General features: G+C 36.8%; 1 protein-coding gene and 1 long non-coding RNA gene across 2 annotated transcripts in view; both read left to right on the forward strand.

Annotated features, from left to right (window-relative positions):
• Positions 1–20,606, forward strand: part of LOC134670216 (calcium-binding protein E63-1) — a 48,199-nt gene that overhangs the window by 18,864 nt on the left and 8,729 nt on the right. The window contains exon 4 of the mRNA XM_063527935.1: positions 18,050–18,193. Within this exon, the coding sequence (XP_063384005.1) occupies positions 18,050–18,193 (144 nt within the window). The remainder of the gene's footprint in view (positions 1–18,049; positions 18,194–20,606) is intronic.
• On the forward strand, positions 2,507–5,130 carry LOC134669792 (uncharacterized). Its single transcript, XR_010098979.1, has 2 exons — positions 2,507–4,416; positions 4,494–5,130. It is a non-coding gene; the product is annotated as an uncharacterized LOC134669792 (long non-coding RNA).

The raw sequence follows: 20,606 nt of genomic DNA on the forward strand, positions 1-20,606 counted from the left end.
ACCAAATATATTTAGATGCGAGGTCTGCAAGGTAACTTTACAATTTATATTCGAATTTTAAATAATTAACGCTACAAAATTAAGCTCACTGGCCAGCAATTTCGGAACTAAAGTTTTTCAATAGAAAGGAGGATGGGTCAATTATACATAGTGCTGCAGACATTTTGGACTAGTCATTGAGTTTTCACTTCTGTCGGCACTCCCGGAGTACAACCCGTTGTTTTTTTTATTATCATCTCATTATTATTAGCCTGTAGGAGTGTTCCACTGATGGGCAAAGGCCTCCCCTCTTTCCCGCCATTTCGTCCTATCCGATGCACACTCCCGCCACTCTTTACAAAATGTGTCAAGGTCGTCCCGCCATCTCCGTTTTGGTCTTCCTCTGCCTCGAGATCCGTCCTGTGGGACCCAGTCTGTAGCTAATCAATATCTAAACAAATAAATCACACATAGATTTTAATATTTCAATTATTAAATAATGAATAGAATCAGGCGTTACTTTACGGAAATCCAATATTAATTAAAACCAAAACTGTTATTTAAGATACAAGTGCGGAAAAGAAGTGCGTTAAAACACGACCGAAGGGAGTGTTTTAAATCGACACGAGTTGAGAATTACCTATTCGCACGTACAACGTTTTACAGTACATATGGCCCTTTAAACTTTTGACATACGCACGAAAAGTGCCATTTCACGCACTAGTGCGGGAAAATAGGACCACATACCGCGTGTGGCCTGTAATACGAGCAAAAAATTTAACTGTAGGCTGTGTAACAACAATATTTTAATTCTTCATTTTTTTTTCAATATTGAACAGTATGTGACCCTGACCCATATTCGTTTGATACCCTTAACGCCATCTAGCGAGCTCAGTCGATAACAACATGGTCCGGGTTGCTAGATTAAAAATAATTTCGGTGTCTTCCTACATTTTTGGTTTTTTTAATCGCAGGTCGTTGTAAATTAAAATTGTCTTCAAATATTTTTTTTATTCGTCGGCGCGTTGTATTCAATATTATTCTAAGCAAACTAAATAGGAAAGAAAGCGTTTTTTTTGTCAAGTCATGTGGTGTTCGGCCGAGCCCCGTTCGGACTCTGGTAACCCCGTCGTTTGATCTGTCACCGATGGCTCGCCACGTAGCTAGCCGTTCTTTTTGGATTTGGAAGAGATCGTAGCAAGGTGGTTCGTTTCCTTTGCCCAGCGGCCTGGTGCTGTCTGATGGCTTCTACCTATATCGCGGTTTAAGCCGCCTAATCGTAAGTAGCTAGTCGATTCCTTAATTGTTTTGGATGGATTTGTTAGTGCAGTGCTGATTGTTTTTATATTATTGCAGCTCGTTGGATGTGAATCGTCCTGGAAATTGAAGCCCCGGGTGCATTGAAATTATGCAAGTCCTTTCCTACGCCCGCTTATTGTCTGCCCCGGGTAAGCAGCGACCTACTCGCAGTCCAGTATATTTATTCGATTCTGTGAATGTCTGTTCCGTTACTTAGTAGTTTTATAAATTTCAGGGTTTCAAGATTTACCGTCTTTATTACGAGTTTACGGGGTGGCCTCAAAATGTCAGCTTCTGCAAGCCGAGCTACCAGTGGCAAGGAGCTGTGCCTGGCGTTTCCATACTTCCACGCAGAGGTTCCTGACCAACGTGGCGGTTGTATTGTTTACGGTCTTTCGAAGTTTTGGAGGTTAGATCGACCCTTTATCTAATATGTATTACTGAACCAGAGATGCTGGTTCTGGCGCCCTCATACCCTTAGTAACTTTTAAGTTTGTCCGTCAGTAGGCCGCTTCTACCAAAACATTTTAAAAAAGAGTTCGCTATACCCATAACTGTTCCCTCAACACTTAAATAAGAGTCTGATGCTCATGTTATTTAGATAAGAGCTAGTTTACCTTAAGTTCCTGTCATTAAGGCCCTTAAGGCTCTCCGGGTTAGTTTTGAAATTATTTAAATAAATGTTTTATTCATATTGTCTAGTTTCCTTAATTAATTAAGAAAATATTCCATATTAGTACCCCTAAATAATAGTTGTTTCAGCGGCAGCCCACGTGGGGCAATGTTAGCGAACCTCTTTGGTCACAGTGTGTTAGCTAAAGGGAGTTTTATTTTTTGGTAGAAACGGTGCTGCTTGTATTCTTGTATTGTGTTCAGGATAACCGATTATTACCTTTTTTTAATTTAAAATTTAACTATATTACATAACTGCGTAAGTTAATACTGTTACCACATGTGAGCATACTTTTATAGGTTAGGTCATGTACCTACATGAGTGTGGAGTTATATTTATCTATTACTTGCGTTGTACTGTTTAGTACTGTGTAAAGATTATTAATTAAATTGCAACTAGTGGAATAGTGTGTGGAATGTTAAACGTAAGTTAACTTTTACTTTAATTAAAAAAAATACAAAGGTGTAATGTTAGTGGACAGTTCTGTACCAAGCTGTAAGACTTGTGTTCTTTCAATTTAAGTTTTTTATTCTTCCTCGTTGGGAGGTTACTGTATTTGTACTTAGTTGACGGTACACCTGTTTAAAATGTAACGAAATTTTATTAATTATAAATGTGGAGTTGTAAAAAGTTTGAGGGAGCAAATTTGGAAGTTATAGTGAAGTACAGTCAGCAGGTGTTTTCAATTATTAAATTTATTACAGGATGTTTGGAGTTGAAGTTAAAAGTTGAAGTTTAAAATAAATAAAATTAATATTAAATAGTTTCTTGACGTGGTTGGGTACAGTCAGTCACAATTATTGTTGTTGACTTACGTTTTTTTTTAAATAACTTACCGATATTCAAATAGCCGTTTACCTTTAAGGTCGAATCTTATTGTAGTAGTTTCCACAATTGTTTCGTACGGGAGTTATGTTTATTACCTACTTTTCCTTATCTATTGTCTCGACTTAAATCGAGTTTTTTCCTTATTGTTGTTATTTTAGGTGAAGTAAATATTTACTTATTAGTTAATTATCGGTGATTGCGCGTTTTTTTTGTTGATGTTCGGTAGGAGTTTTTTTTATGGTTGCGTGCAGGAGTTTTGTTTACGTATTACTTTCTTTCGATCGTGTCTGAGCAAACGTAACTCAGGCACGTGGTTTGTTTGTTGTTGGGGGGCGAAGAGGACGATTTAAAGACTCTTCGCGTGTTTTACCGGGGTGCTGGCGTTTTAAACCAGTATTCCAATCGGCACTGGCTGGTCGGGTTCTGGCGGACTTTAAACCGTCAGGCTCTTAATAGCAGTGCCATCTTCTTTGTTAACGCTTTGCGGTATGACTTAAATCATATGCGTGAACGTTAATGTTGATGTTAGGGGGTTGTTATGTGGTACACGCCTTAAAGCGTTGTCCGCAAACATCGGATTTTTTTTGTCAGACTGACAGACTTGCATTGCCTGAAATGGAGCCTGTACAGTCGACTTCCTTGTGTGTCTCGTGTTGTTTCGAACGTTACCGTCTGCCTGTCGTTTAGACACAGCTGGTCAATGTATCATGTGTTGTGTTATTGTCTGATTTCCGCGTTCAGACCTGTGACGTCTGACAGTCACGGCCTGATATGCGCGCTAGGTATATTTGAATTAGTTGTATTAGTTGTAGTAGCAGTCACCGATCTTAGTTAGTAAATTTCACTTGGCTATATGCCGTCTTCCGCTGTATCTCTTGGACGCATAACCCGCGGCTTGGGCCGTTCGTTATGCCACCAAGAAATATACGCGATGCGACGTTTCGTGGTAATGTAGCTTAGAGCTTTACTTGCGTACGTCAAGTCTTTATAAAGTAAGTCTTGTTTAGTGCGTGGGTTCGATTTTTTTTTGTTAGTTAGTTTTTTTTACCGGTAGGTAATTGTCTAGGTACTTTCCGCGGGTGGTTTTGCGAACTGGGGACCAGCTCAAAATTTTGCCGTAGTCAAAATTTTCTTCGGGAAGGGGAGCACTGTAACAACAAAATTTTAATTCTTCATTTTTTTTTCAATATTGAACAGTATGTGACCCTGACCCATATTCGTTTGATACCCTTAACGCCATCTAGCGAGCTCAGTCGATAACAACATGGTCCGGGTTGCTAGATTAAAAATAATTTCGGTGCCTTCCTACATTTTTGGTTTTTTTAATCGCAGGTCGTTGTAAATTAAAATTGTCTTCAAATATTTTTTTTATTCGTCGGCGCGTTGTATTCAATATTATTCTAAGCAAACTAAATAGGAAAGAAAGCGTTTTTTTTGTCAAGTCATGTGGTGTTCGGCCGAGCCCCGTTCGGACTCTGGTAACCCCGTCGTTTGATCTGTCACCGATGGCTCGCCACGTAGCTAGCCGTTCTTTTTGGATTTGGAAGAGATCGTAGCAAGGTGGTTCGTTTCCTTTGCCCAGCGGCCTGGTGCTGTCTGATGGCTTCTACCTATATCGCGGTTTAAGCCGCCTAATCGTAAGTAGCTAGTCGATTCCTTAATTGTTTTGGATGGATTTGTTAGTGCAGTGCTGATTGTTTTTATATTATTGCAGCTCGTTGGATGTGAATCGTCCTGGAAATTGAAGCCCCGGGTGCATTGAAATTATGCAAGTCCTTTCCTACGCCCGCTTATTGTCTGCCCCGGGTAAGCAGCGACCTACTCGCAGTCCAGTATATTTATTCGATTCTGTGAATGTCTGTTCCGTTACTTAGTAGTTTTATAAATTTCAGGGTTTCAAGATTTACCGTCTTTATTACGAGTTTACGGGGTGGCCTCAAAATGCCAGCTTCTGCAAGCCGAGCTACCAGTGGCAAGGAGCTGTGCCTGGCGTTTCCATACTTCCACGCAGAGGTTCCTGACCAACGTGGCGGTTGTATTGTTTACGGTCTTTCGAAGTTTTGGAGGTTAGATCGACCCTTTATCTAATATGTATTACTGAACCAGAGATGCTGGTTCTGGCGCCCTCATACCCTTAGTAACTTTTAAGTTTGTCCGTCAGTAGGCCGCTTCTACCAAAACATTTTAAAAAAGAGTTCGCTATACCCATAACTGTTCCCTCAACACTTAAATAAGAGTCTGATGCTCATGTTATTTAGATAAGAGCTAGTTTACCTTAAGTTCCTGTCATTAAGGCCCTTAAGGCTCTCCGGGTTAGTTTTGAAATTATTTAAATAAATGTTTTATTCATATTGTCTAGTTTCCTTAATTAATTAAGAAAATATTCCATATTAGTACCCCTAAATAATAGTTGTTTCAGCTGTACTCCTCATACTGACCAACATTTCTTCAGCAACTTTTAAAAATAAACTTGTGGTTTGATTTTTAATACACTTTAAAATTTATTCTAAGCCGCAATGTATTGCGAATTTTGTTATGTACAAGGCATGACAAGCAACGTCAATCACAAATGATATGGCAAGGCGATGGCGTCCATTGAAGATAATATTTATTTTGTATGAAAAATAGGAAGTTGTTAAATAAAAGTGTCACGGTTTGAGGAGTACAATTCATGCTTTAATTATTTGCTCGTGTTACAGGCCACACCCGGTATGTACTGTAATATTACTTTGCTAATCCGCGAATCAGTTATTTTTAACAGGTTACTCACGTTTTAGTCGAATAAATTTCAATATTATTATTTTATTTTTAGTGGTTCCCCGGTAATACCTAAATATCACAATTATATAATATTTTTGAAATAAAACTTCAGTGATTTACAACTTCGTCGGAGACATTGCCAGACAAAAAATTATATTGTGACCTTGCAAACGATGTTTCCGCTTTTTAAGTGATACTCGTAAAGACCTATATAATAGTTAAAACTTTTTTGATATTTACGTAGCTATAGTCCAAACCCTCGCGCGTGGGACGTATCGTAGACTCGTCGACTCCGTTTTAAGGACTCCTGTAAACGCGACATGAATGACTTTCGGCTGACTGTTGGGAGGAACGCGCGGAGATGAGACCGGAGTGGCGTCGTAAACTGCGGGAAGGCATGACAAAGCATGACGAGCTCTGGCTGGACCAACTCAGGCAGAAACGAAATCGCAGAGCTGCTGGACTACCCCAGGAGTCAAGACACGTCTGTGATCGATGCGGCAAGAAGTGCCGATCGGCCATTGGTCTATACAGTCATCGCAGTCGATGTAGACTGTAGACTACCTCCTCAAAATACTTTCTTTAGTCGCTGCAACTATCATCTGCAAAGATGCTGTGGCCAATGATGATGTTCAAAACTGAATAGATACTTACTCGGGAAAATTTTGTTTGAGTCTAGACTTGGTTGATTGGCGAGTTGAGTTGACGACAATAAAATATTCCTCTAACCGGGAAGCATTTTAAAAGCATGACAAACAAAATAAAAGGTCATAACGGAAACCAACACCATGGTGGTGAAGCCAAATATTTCATTATGGTGTTCATTTTCGTAATTGGTCCGGACTCATGGCAAATAAGTTTAGGCTACAAATATAATGACCACCAAAAAATATTTTGGTACCCTAAATAAAAAAATCATGATTACCAAAAAAAATTACTGAACACCAAAAAAATAAGGCCTAAAATTACAAATGTACCACCATTTTAATTACGACTGCACTTCAAATTGTATTTGAATACCAAATATATTGAATGATTACCAAAAATCATTAATGATCACCAAATCTTGAAGACCAAATAAATGCGATATTTTCACCTAAATAAACCACTATGATACCAAAAAATTTATACATATTACCAAATAAAGTAAAATGATGCCAAAATTACTAGCCCCTCCCGCTCAACCCCCGTACCCCGCACCGCATAACTTAGGTAGGCATACTGAAATGCTACTAGAAAAGTATGTTAGGTTAGGTTTGTACTGCTATCAGTTAATAAGTGGGCTAGGTTAACACTGCGACCCTTACAGAAACGAATTGCTACTAGAAAAGTGGGTTAGGTTAGGTTTGAACTGCGACCCTTACAGAAAAGAAATGCTACTAGAAAAGTGGGTTAGGTTAGGTTTGAACTGTGACCCTTACAGAAAAGAAATGCTACTAGAAAAGTGGGTTAGGTTAGGTTTGAACTGCGACCCTTACAGAAACGAAATGCTACTAGAAAAGTGGGTTAGGTTAGGTTTGAACTGTGACCCTTACATAAACGAAATGCTACTAGAAAAGTGGGTTAGGTTAGGTTTGAACTCCGACCCACACAGAAACGAAATTCTACTAGAAAAGTGGGTTAGGTTAGGTTTGAACTGCGACCCTTCCAGATAAGAAATGCTACTAGAAAAGTGGGTTAGGTTAGGTTTGAACTGCGAACCTTACAGAAACGAAATGTTACTAGAAAAGTGGGTTAGGTTAGGTTTGAACTGCAACCCATACAGAAACGAAATGCTACTAGAAAATTTTGCTTTACTTTAATAGGATAGCAAGATTTAAAAATTTGGTTATAATTTTACATTAAAATGGAGTTCTAATTTTGGTGGTCATTTACTATTTTTGGGTTTACAATGATTATTTTGGTGTCATTTTATTTTATAGGATAGCACGATGTAATAATTTGGTTATCAATTGACATTAAATTGGGGTTTGAAATTTGGTAATTATTTACAATTTTTGGGTTAATAATGATTAACTTGGTGTCATTTCCTTTAATAGGATAGTAAAATGTAATAAAATTGGTAATCATTTCACATTAAAATGGTGTTATAATTTTGGTGATCATTCATTATTTTAGGGTGGTAAAGTAGATTTTTTTGGTATTAAATTTTATTAAATCTGGTGATCAGTTAAATAGCAGCCATAAGTTTAAGTACTTAGTGTTGACTCACTCGTTCGTTACGATAGCCTGGCGGTATACAATTTGTGAAATGACTGGAGGCGCTTCGTTGATACAGTGTATAACTATGTAGTACATATAATAGTAGGCACGAGTATCTTGTGTCCTATCTAATCAATTACTTATTGCAGTAGTTTTTGATCTAATTAAAACCGAAATCTACATAATAAGAGATAATATTAGCAAAGAAATTACGCAACAAGAAGATAAAGAAAAGAGTAAATAAATACATATTCACTAGAGGATATTTTTGATAGACGAAGCAAGTCAGCTCAATAAAAACATTTATTACTACGCGGTAACACACTGGTAGGAAAAAAATAAATGAGGTATTTTAATATTATGTATGAAATTTAATATTTTTCTCGAAGACTAGATTCCTAATTAGTTAAATTTATTTTGTATTTAGGTAGCTATTAAGTAGGTACCTAAGTCATTAATTTTTCGGAAAAATTTGGTTAAAACCGAGGTCTATTCAAATCAGATCTCAGAAAGCGCCTAAAATAACCATCATTTAGATTTATTAGTCTGCCTAAACAAACTCGCCTTTTATCTATTTACGCGCGTATTCTTTGAACATATATATATATGTCCCTAACCTCGGCGTCTACGACAAAGAGCCTTTAAAGTTCTAAAAGAATTCTTGTTAGATTTTATTTTAAAACCACCAGAGCAGCACTAGCAGCCTTGTGTACGGGTCAGTGAACATAATCCAACTTGTTCCATACTTCGAGTAATCTCCCTGGACTAAGCTTGAGTTTATTACGGTATTTAAACTAACACCTGCCACCTCAATGAACCTTGTATTTTATTTAATTGCAGGCTCTTTTGGGACGCTCATAGTACAAACATTCATGTAAAATAAATTGACTTAAGTAGCCAGTTTTTATTATGGGTACCTACCTATGGGTATATCTCGTTTGTCGATGTATATTTTTCCATCTTATTATAGCTAAAAATGTCCGTATAAATTGTGACTGTTAAACGAAATTAGTTTCTGATTGTAACCGTTACAAAATTCATCGAGTGACACGTTATTAAAAAAAACCGGGCAAGTGCGAGTCAGACTCGCGCACGAAGGGTTCCGTACCATAATGCAAAAAAAAAGCAAAAAGAAAACGGTCATCCATCCAAGTACTGACCACTCCCGACGTTGCTTAACTTTGGTCAAAAATCACGTTTGTTGTATGGGAACCCCATTTAAATCTTTATTTTATTCTGTTTTTAGTATTTGTTGTTATAGCGGCAACAGAAATACATCATCTGTGAAAATTTCAACTGTCTAGCTATCACGGTTCGTGAGATACAGCCTGGTGACAGACAGACGGACGGACGGACGGACGGACGGAGAGCGAAGTCTTAGTAATAGGGTCCCGTTTTACCCTTTGGGTACGGAACCCTAATGATCTCATCTTTCTTCTTAATTTCCCTCTGTTTACCACATGATTATATTTATTACCTAGCGTGCTTAGATTTTGTCAAAGCTCTACGAAATAAATTAAACAAACTGAAGATTATATCTATCGCTGAGATTCTCAATTACAATTATCAACATCTGACTCGTGAAGCCCGAATATAAGCAAAAGAATCGATTGCATAATTTAATCAGTCACTAAAAAAATGTAGAGTCGTTCCAAGATGATTGCAATTTCCCGCGACCGGTATTTTGGGACATTCGCGGGATATAATGTCAGTTTATAACAACATACTAACGTTTTAACTGGCCATTCATTATACAAGGGAGCCGCACGGTCGAACATTTGGCAACTGTTGGAATTCTCTTTGACCGAGATGCGGCGCGACGAGCGACGAGCGCGAGCGGAGCCGTGACCGTCAAATATGTTAACTATTTTATAATGCTCCGCACTCGTTTAAAAAATAAATGAATGAAATTCTCAACTTTTAAAGCTGAGTAGAAAAATTACGCGTAGGTAAAAAAGAAATAGACAAGTTTCTATGCACGGCGCTGATTAAGGATCAAAAAGAGCAATATATACGAGTAAGTCAAATTCAATCTGGAATTTTTCTTTTTTAGACACTCTTAAATTAATAAGGGCATCAAAACTAACAATAAATACGAGTATTCAATTTTCAGAGTTTTTTTTATGCAGTAATTCGAGAAAATGACAAGGAAAGCCATTAGGTAATTAGCTTAGAGCACGAACTTTATTACGAAGATAAGAGAAAGATAAAGCAATCTTTTGTCAATATAGCGACATGTTATATGACGGTGAACTGATGGCGGGCCATCTCCACCGAGCACCTTGAGATACTTTGCATAGATAAGAATTATAACAATTTCATCACCATCACACAGTTCCGCTATTCTTGCGTTAAACGCGAGTCCCGTCACAGTAACAAGGAAATTATACAATAATGACCAGTCAAAAGAAAGACAACGATTTCTGTAAGTGCCAGTGCTAAGTAATTTGTGTGCTACTGAAGTCCTATCAAAACAATGTGTGGATTACTTTATACACTCGCGTTTAATATTCAGGGTTACTTCGACGGCGTTAATACGGAATCAATGCTCTTCACAAACCTTTATAAGCAACAATTTAATGAGCTAACGTTTGTATGGATTCTATCAACATATAGGTAATACGTTTCTATGCAAAATAAACTTTCAGATACACACGATTCATTGAAATAAACAAACTTTCAATAGCATTGCAACTAAAGTGTAGGTTCAATTATGGAGAGTATAAAAGGGAAACGTATTTTGTTTGATTGTTTGTGTGTCGCATAGTGCCAGCCGCCATTCGCAAGTTAACCTCCCAGTTAACAATTCGTGTACATTGTATTGTATTGTATTGTATTGTATTGTATGGTTGGGCGAGGCGTTGTTTACAGCTCGGCGCTTGTTGTCGGAGCCAAATGGACGCAATAACGAAAATGCTTCTTTGTTGCAACTAACACTGATTTTCGATACACTATTGTTAGTATTGTTTAACACAGTGACAATGTTTTTAATATCAAAATACAATATGATTAATGGTTTTCTTATTGTAGAGCATAAATTAAAAGCCTATAAATAAAATTACCCATATATTGGACGTGACATCAATAATGAAACGTATAAAAATCCTAAAAAGTACTTACTTCACATCAGTTAAACGTTAGCAACATTTTACTATAAACAAGAGTCATAGAGCTGCGTTAAATTTGGCGTATGATATTTCGACCTGTTTCAAAATAAATGGAAGAAACATAGTTTTACTTTCTTTACCTACTAATTTATTTGTTGATTGTTTTGAAACCAAATGCAGTATCTTACATAAATATGCTGAAAACTTAAAAGACGCATGATAGGACATTCAAGTGTTAATGCGCAAAGTGGTAGAAAGTTTAAAGGTAAAATATCAAAAATACTCCAAATTTTCTTCGTTACCATAGGTATTAAAAGTTTAAGATAATAATAACCTTTAATACTTTTTTTACGTATAGGTACTGTATGTTCTATTTAATCAAAGTACAGTAACAAAACTAACCAAAGCATTTCTATAGAAATTTCCTTAAATGAAATAGTAATCTTATTCGAATCATAATAAGCGTAAAAAAATTAGGTTCTGATCTGCTCTCCTCTTAAATTCTCGCCGTAACTATGATCAATAGCGAAGATTAGGTCGCAAGGACGTGCTCTCGATGTCTTAGCCTTGGCCTTTATCTCTGAAACTTGAGGCAAAGCTTCGATACTGAAAACTTCTTAGAAGTATTAAGTAAGTGTGATCCTCCCCAGCCGGACCACCTCGTCTGATTGCGCTCAGTTTTTAATGGCGAAATGTACCTCTAATGTACTTCACGTACCTCGTCGGAAATTGAACGTACCTCTGTAGTTTGGCAGATATATGCGTTTAAAAGGGGTCCGGCTGGGAAGTAGAATCTGCAGCCGGACCACGCCTGGATCCGCTAATATCTGTTATTTTGAGATATAATTTAAATAACAGATGAATGTACCTGTTACGTACCTCTGAATAAATACTTTTTTTTATTTAAAAAATGGTCTCATAAATGGATTTTCATACATTTCATTTTTTGAGTATACTACGCGTAAGCGCCTGTCAAAAAATAATAGCAACAGAGATAGTAGAAAACAAATGTATTCAATTCGGGCAAGGCGTCTAACGTGACAACTAGATACAAATGTGGGTGGTTATAGGGAGTGTTTCAAACCGACACGAGTTGCGAATTGCCTTTTCGCACGTGTATTTTACAACGTTTTACAGTATACAGTTGAAATCATCAGAGATGAAGTATTTCTGTTGCCGCTATAACAAATACTAAAAACAATAAGTTAAATATTTAAGTTCATTCCATACAACAAACGTGATTTGTTTGCCGTTGTTTGCTCGATATTAGTGATAATACGGAATGGTACGAGGACCTTCGTGCACGAGTTTGACTCGCACTTGACCGGTTTTTTTGTTTCTTGCCATGACGCTCTATTAGACTTTTGAAACTGTAATATTATTGTATTTAAATGATTATCATTATTATTTCCGACTGAAATTTATATCCTATGTATAACTTAAGTACTAAATATGCCGGTTATACCGGAATATACAGTGTGGAAAAAACTTACGGAACCTGGAAGGATAGTAACTTAAAACCTTAAGCTAGCTCATTGTACCTACTTAAATTAAACATTCTTTTATTTTTAACAAGAGACAAAACTGCATTTAAAGCTTTTTTTTAAATTAGCTTAGAATAACGTAGCGTGTGTTTAAGTTTTAGAATTTTTGTTAATGATAACATTTCTCCAAGAAACATTAGGCAAACAAGAAACATATCCATAAAATCGAATATTTAGTACTCAAAAATAATTATTTTTATTACAAAAAAAATTGAAGAAAAATGAATATCTTGCAGTTTTGTTTCTTTTTGAAATAAAAGAATGTTTCCTTTAAGTATAATGCGCTATAACTTAAGGTTTGAAGGCAGTTTCCTTCCAGGGCCCATCAATTTTTTCCACCCTGCATTACCTATAGGTAATCTAACACATCTAATTTGTCAGTAGGAAAATGCGCGAAATTCCAATCATGAAACATTTTTTAAATTTGCCGAAATTATCTAATGACAAGGTGGGTGTTGCCAGAGCATATAGATGGTCAAGCAAATCTTGTCAGTAGAAAAGGCGCGAAACTCAAATTTTCTATGAGACTTTATCACTTCGCGCCTACATTTTTCAAATGTGCCGCCTTTATATACTGACAAGATCTGCTTGACCAACTTTATATAGTTTGTCAAAGGACTACATGTCGTTTCAAATATAGACAGAGAGAATCATAATACTATCTTTGTCTTACATTAGTACTAGCACCCAAAAGAAAAGGATGGGTATAGTTTTTTTGTTCTTATTTACTGACTTTGGTTTGGCCAAATATATATCAAACTTAGGTAAATGCAAAAACCTATTACTATAATAATACCGTACATTTATGCGAAAAAAGCAAGCCAAGCAAGTAAAGCAAGGTGGCAAGTAAGCGAGCCAAGCGTCATCAGCCCGACATGTGTTCGCCACGGGCACACTACACCTGCCAGTTTTGCGGTCGTGGTTGCCGCTCCCGTATTGGCTTATACAGCCATGAAAAACGTTGTCGCCCTGCCTGACACTGTTTGTATAGTCTGCAATAGACTGAAAGGCCTGTGATGCGAAAAAACGGGCCGAGTGAGAGATGACAAATGAAGTTTGTCCCTTTCTTTCACCAGAAAGCGTAAAAACTATATATACAGCAGCAAACTATAGTTTTCACAATATGGCTGGTGTTCGCTAGGCAGATCATAAAATGGCGGCGTTTCATTAGTTTGCACGATATAGCTGGTGTTCACTGGTGATCTGCCTAGGATTACCTATCAGTATTACCACCCCTTGAGGTTTGCACGATATAGCTGGTGGTCGCCAGTCAGATCATGAAACGCCGCCATTTCATGATCTGCCTAGCGAACACCAGCCATATTGTGCAACTCTCAATTGGTGATATGCCTAGGCAGATCATGAAACGCCGGCATTTCATGATCTGCCTAGCGAACACCAGCCATATCGTGCAAACCTCAAGGGGTGATATTCCTAGGCAGATCATGAAACGCCGCCATTCATTGGTTTGCACGATATAGCTGGTGGTCGCTGGTGATCTGCCTAGGATTATCACCCCTTGAGGTTTGCATGATATGGCTGGTGTTCGCTAGGCAGATCATGAAATGGCGGCGTTTCATGATCTGACTGGCGACCACCAGCTATATCGTGCAAAACAATGTAATGGCGGCGTTTCATGATCTGCCTAGGAATATCACCCCTTGAGGTTTGCACGATATGGCTGGTAGTCGCTAGTCAGATCATTAAATGGCGGTGTTTCATGATATGCCTAGGAATATCTCAATATGCCCGATTTTACGATCTATATCGACATATAGTGTATAGGTTACACTTACCTGGCATATTTGTTAGAAAAGGACACACCCCGTTTGACTTTCCTCTCGCTCGTCCCGTTTGTTTGTAGCAAAGCATTATCAACTTTAACGGTAGCTAAATACGGTTCCAATACGTATGGGTTTTCAAAAATGTTTAGTGCACAGTCTAGTTATAGTAATAGGTCTTTTTATATATGGATACTTGGAACATTTATCAGTTAATCAACCAAATAGAAAACTACCAGGACTTATCCCATCGTTCTGGCTTTAACCTATTCCATTTAATGTGTATGTTATCATCTACTAGTACGTATAATTTGTAAGTTTTCACACATTGAGGTAAATAAATCGACTTAAGAGTATTTTCTCGTCCAATAAATAATGTGATTGTATTCCCATTTCTCTCCGCCCCACGTAGCCGCCTCCATACATATATAAGGCGGGGACAACTAGGAACGATTTTTATGAGGCCCCTATTCCCATCTGTGCCCGGTGGGGACAACTGGGAATATACGTAATGAATTACCTTATTGTGGTTTGTTATGTAGTATACCTACCTACATAAGTAGATTTGTCCCACGAGAGCGGTGTCTATTAGAATTAGTTTTGTAATTGTTTAATTTGTAAATGTAAAGGTGATTTACTTAAACCTTAATTTCTATTTATGTTATGTGTTTTCCCCTCGTGCCGCCCACCATACAAAATAATAGCCAATAATCAAAAGAAAGTTAGAATCTTGTTTTATTTTCAACTGAGTTGAATTTCATTTGTTCGGAAATTTTACGAGACAAATGAAATGCTACCTACTTTGTTTTAAATTAAGGTGGAAATTACATAGAAACTGAGTGTACATCCTAGAGTACATTGGGCGGCACCAGGCCAGATATGTTCTTGCTGCTTAGGTGCGAAGTAGTAACAGGGCTGTTTTTTTTTCATCATCTGTTTCATGGATTCGAGATCTAATTAAGTAACCTAGCGAAACTTCATGAAACTGACAATTTATTCGTGATATTAATTTTGTGATTCTTAAATAAAAAATATTCAGACGGAATGAAGTTTAGTTTTACTTATTTCTTATTTGATTTTCCAGATCTGAAAGTATGCATCCCGCCTGTAAGGGCCCTACCTATCAGTGGCGGCGCGTCCATAAAAGCCGATTCCCACCGGCTTGCCTGTTTTTGGACGTCTGAAAATTTAAAGGGCCATATCCATATGTTCTGTATAACGTTGTAAAATACACGTGCGAAAAGGTAATTCGCAACTCGTGTCGGTTTAAAACACTTCCTATAACCACCCACATTTGTATCTAGTTGTCACGTTAGACGACTTGCCCGAATTGAATACATTTGTTTTCTACTATCTCTGTTGCTATTATTTTTTGACAGGCGCTTACGCGTAGTATACTCAAAAAATGAAATGTATGAAAATCCATTTATGAGACCATTTTTTAAATAAAAAAAGTATTTATTCAGAGGTACGTAACAGGTACATTCATCTGTTATTTAAATTATATCTCAAAATAACAGATATCAGCGGATCAAGGCGTGGTCCGGCTGCAGATTCTACTTCCCAGCCGGACCCCTTTTAAACGCATATATCTGCCAAACTACAGAGGTACGTTCAATTTCCGACGAGGTACGTGAAGTACATTAGAGGTACATTTCGCCATTAAAAACTGAGCGCAATCAGACGAGGTGGTCCGGCTGGGGAGGATCACACATTAAGTAATGCTACGGTTAAATTCAATAGGGTCAATAGGGTCATGTGAAGTACAACTGACAATAAAGTGACTAAACCTGTGGGTAATAGTCACCACTTTATTATGCTGGCTTTTCTCTGAATGATAACTTTTTGTCTGTAATTTGATAAATTCTAACCCCCTAATTAATAAACGCGCTACAAACCTCAGTTACCTAATAATCGTTTCTCTTATCTGTCATTTTGACTTATGTTCTTGTAAGAAAGGGATATATGCAGAGAGCGAAACTTTGGTGCCGATGACGTCATTATGACGTTAAGTCGCATATAGGATGTTTTTTTAAAACAACATTGTAACACCTCAATGATTCTTAATAATGATAATTGTATATATATATATAATTGTTTATTTATAAAAATGCTTGGTAATTTACACAAAAAATAATGTAACCATGAAAAAAACGATACGAAACGATCTCCTTCTCGTTCAATATGCTTTGTTGTTTTCAAATGTTTCTCTATATTGCTTGCTTTTGCTGTTAAATTTTGGTCACATTTTTTCATTTTTTACAATCAGAAAAGGAAATTTCTGCAAATACGGGTGCATAGACTCCATAGCGAATTCAAACAATAATATTTCGGTTATATTTTACTAATACAAAAATAAGTAAACAGTAATTGGTTGTCATTTCCAACAATTTTGTTTTTAACATGGCAAAGACAGTTATTTAGTTATGTTTTTATACGTGGCCAGTACGTATAAAAACTCTCAACTCAAGTTTCAATATCAGTAAACTAAAGAGGCTAATAAGTTGTTATTTGTTTAAGTATCTATAATCTAGATAACAACACTCTGTATTTAGCTTCACGTCATACGTCTGTCATCGGCACCAAAGTTGCGCTCTCTGGATATATGTAATATAATTTAACTAAATCAGGCCTGTAATACCTACCGCGGATGGAGTATCGAGACAAACCTTACTGGTTTAACGATACTTTTGTAATTAAGCTTAGATATTGTGTTGTAATTACCTGAATAAATAAAATAAAAAAAAGATTTATGAATAGGGGGGTTAATCTAAATGTTTATTTTTTCTACGTAGGTACCTCATACGTTACCGTTCCTCAATTCACCAATGGATTAACACTGACGTTGACAATGCATTCGTAATACCTATATCTCCGTTAGGTACTTTATCGTCCGGGAAGAAACGACTAACGGTATTTTTTTGTACCTGGTTCTCACTTAAATATTCTATCCGGCGGATCCACATTAATTTTATTTTACCAAGTTTACCTTAAAAATGGCTTTTAAAGGTAAAAACTTAGCTATAGCCCCTCGTGCATGTTGTGAAAAGTTTACAAGAACTTCTGAATACCGATGATTCATGAGCCGAGAGAGAGCAAGACTAACCCAAGAACCCAACACACTCAGTAAATGCTAATGGATCATACCATCGTTTTAAGTGAATCAACCAAATCTTTTACCCTAACATAAAAATGTTAACATATTGAATTTTTCCCACCATTTGGGGTAGAATGCGTCCAAGTCGTCCCGCCATCTCCTTTTCGGTCTGCCTAAACTCCGGCCTGCACCGTCTATTGTGTTCCGTGGGTCCCACTCAGTAACCATTTTGGCCCACCTTTCTGGGTACATCTCCAGCCCACAGCATAACAGGGTCGAGTGGAGAAAACGAGGGGAGGCCTTTGGCCAGCAGTGGGACACCTAAATAGGCTAAGAAAAAAATATTGAATAATTTTACGGCTTAAACTTACTTGTCAGTGATTTAAACTTTCACGATTATTTAACATTATGAAACTACACAACGGGACTTAATCGCGTATTTCAGTTTTAAGATTTACCTCCGACGTTTCGAGGACGGCGTTGTCCCCGTGGTCTCGGAGAAGACTGGCTTAAGTTGACATCAACATCTTCTAGCCGCGCGAGTTTTTCGAACTACCCGCACTTGGTCTTGTTTATCAGTTAAAACTTAAATACGCGATTAAGTCCCGTTGTGTAGTTTCATAATGTTAAACTTACTTGTATTAAGTCACTCGCGTAACATGTTTCGGAGAGCCTAGGTATCCTTTCTCAAGCACTAACAGTGCGAGCACCATTACCTTTGTATTATGTCTCACAACAGTTTGAATTCGATAATGTTAACATATTGGTATAACTTCCAGATCTCCGCACAGCGTTCGGTCTGCTGGACCGCGACAGCGACGGGCACGTGACGCCCGAGGAGCTGCAGTTCATGCTTCGGAACCTCGGCATTGAGGTCAGCGACGACCTCATAGGGGACCTCATCAAGGACGCCAGTCGGACGGGTTAGTTAGAAATTTTATAACCTCCAAAATAATGGTATTTATTTTACTCCAAAATTCTATCTGAGTAACATGCACTGAATCATAGTGTCGTTTACATCATATAGAATACACGGTGTAACTTGAGGAAACCGAATAATTTTAACCACGCATTTCTGATATCAAAAGAAGTAAAAAATGTTATATGAGTTTAGGTAAATTTCGCCAAAAAAAAAATTTTTTTTTGTTTTGATTTTTCAATTTTTTGAATGTATTTGTACATAAAAAATAAATGTTATTGGTAAACTTGTCACTTAAAATTGATTTTTACATTTTTTTTTCGTAGAACCTACTTTTTGCAAAGTAATCGTATAGTGTCACTTAAAGTGTTACTTGTCACTTTTTGTTATCTATCAATAAGGATATTTTCTCCAATATGCTCGGAAATGTTCACCTTACTGTAGCAAAAATACTACGGGAAGTTCTTCGTTAATGTCAAACTCTAATTAAAAAACATCAAACTATCGCTGTCCTGTTCTAGCGGACGGGAAGTAAAAAAACACTACAGTAATAACTTATTACTGTAGTGTTTTTTACTTTTTAATAATAAAAAACGCAAACGGCCAATTATTATTGCCGCGAGCCGCTTCTACACGACCCGATCAGCTATCATTTTACGTGTATGATCGTGCGAATACTGCTTAATAAAATCAAAGATTATATTTATATTTTTTTTAAATCTCATCCGTGTTCATAAAGCTTATATAGTTTGTCAAAGGACTTTCTCATTTCAAACATAGACGAAGAGAATCATACTATCTTTGTCTTACACTAGTACTAGCACCCAAAGGAAAAGGATGGGTATAGTTTTCCTGGTTCTTACTGACTGAAAAGTTGGTTTGACCAACTATATTGCACAATTATATTGACTGAACGAATACTGAATGGCAGAATAAGTTTGTAACTTTAACTTTTAAAAATTAATTAAAGAGGGAAATTGTTTTTGACATTTTGGATGTGAAGGTTTGATTTGAGTGATGCTTGATGGTTAAATAATAATTATTTTAGCTTATTTCCTCGCATGTTTGGAGAAAAGCACTATATATGCCTCGGCAGGAATAGCAATTCGTGGATTCGTCTTCTTTGTCGGCTCCGCTTCGCGTCGTCCGACAAAATCGAAACTCATCCACGAATTGCCCTTTCCCGGCCTCTGCAATAATGTACTATTAGACTACGTCCCATAGCAGCAACATCACCATCAAAAAGGCCTTTTACACCATGTAACAATAAAAACTTGTTCTTTATTTTAATTAATAATATCTCTGAAACTAGGCGAATTTCAAAAAAGTTTATATGACATTTTTGTCTCTAAATATGATCAGAAATACGCTGTTAAAATTATTCGGTTTACTCATGTTACACCGTGTATAAACATATACATATAAAGTATATATAATTCTATATGTATAGGATTATATATAATTCTATATGTTTATATTCTAATCTTGAAAAAAAAACGGGGTTTACAACACATTGTCTACATATTAGAAATAGAATAGTTTTATTTATTTGTAAACACACAAACAATAGACATACATATAGAAAACAGTGAAAAACAAAGTACCTATCACGAAATTATTATTAGATTACGAGAGTATTATATTTACCAATAGAGCAAAATACTGATACTGTGCCGAACGTTTTCATAATTGAGAATTTTCCACATGGAATAATTTCGGACACTTCTATTTTTAGACGGATAACGAACTTTTCCAATTCCAAATAGAAAACTTTAGTTCTTGTATATTTTTCCTGAAATTCCAACATTTTGAAAGATTTTAACAGTGAAGCGTATGTCGAAGTTATGGGGCTATCTATAGTATCTATGTGGGCCCGCTTACCGAACGGACCGAACCTCTGCATCAATTAAGTATAATAATTATGTCGCTGCAGGTAATTTCAAAACAATGCAAGTTCTAAGTCAAGTAAAATGTAATGAGATCACTTTGGGAATACCGAATCTTAAGTCACACGAACTCGCTGCCAAAAAGCCACAAAAACTAAAAGGGCAAAAATAATAATGGAAAATTTTATCAAATGCAAAATGCATTCGACGATAATAATAAAGACGAACAGCACGTTGTGAACGAATGTATTTACGTTGTACTGCGCTGCGTAGGTGTGACAAGACACTTGTATTCAGGAAGGATGTCCCCAAATACCTAACGTAACTCAACAGTTTAACCTCGGCTCTAATTGAGATAACGATTGTCATTGTCACAAAACGAACAACACTTTGCTGTAAATTGAGACAATTACGTCAAAATGAACTATTTAGTGTACGAATCAAAAAACGAGCCAAAATAACTAGTTAAGAGCCCAGCCGTAAAAACAAACGGGTGGCGACGTCGTTAACTTTAGACTCAGCTTTAGATTG

This window comes from Cydia fagiglandana, chromosome 13, assembly GCF_963556715.1.
Source record: "Cydia fagiglandana chromosome 13, ilCydFagi1.1, whole genome shotgun sequence".
Lineage (NCBI taxonomy): Eukaryota > Metazoa > Arthropoda > Insecta > Lepidoptera > Tortricidae > Cydia > Cydia fagiglandana.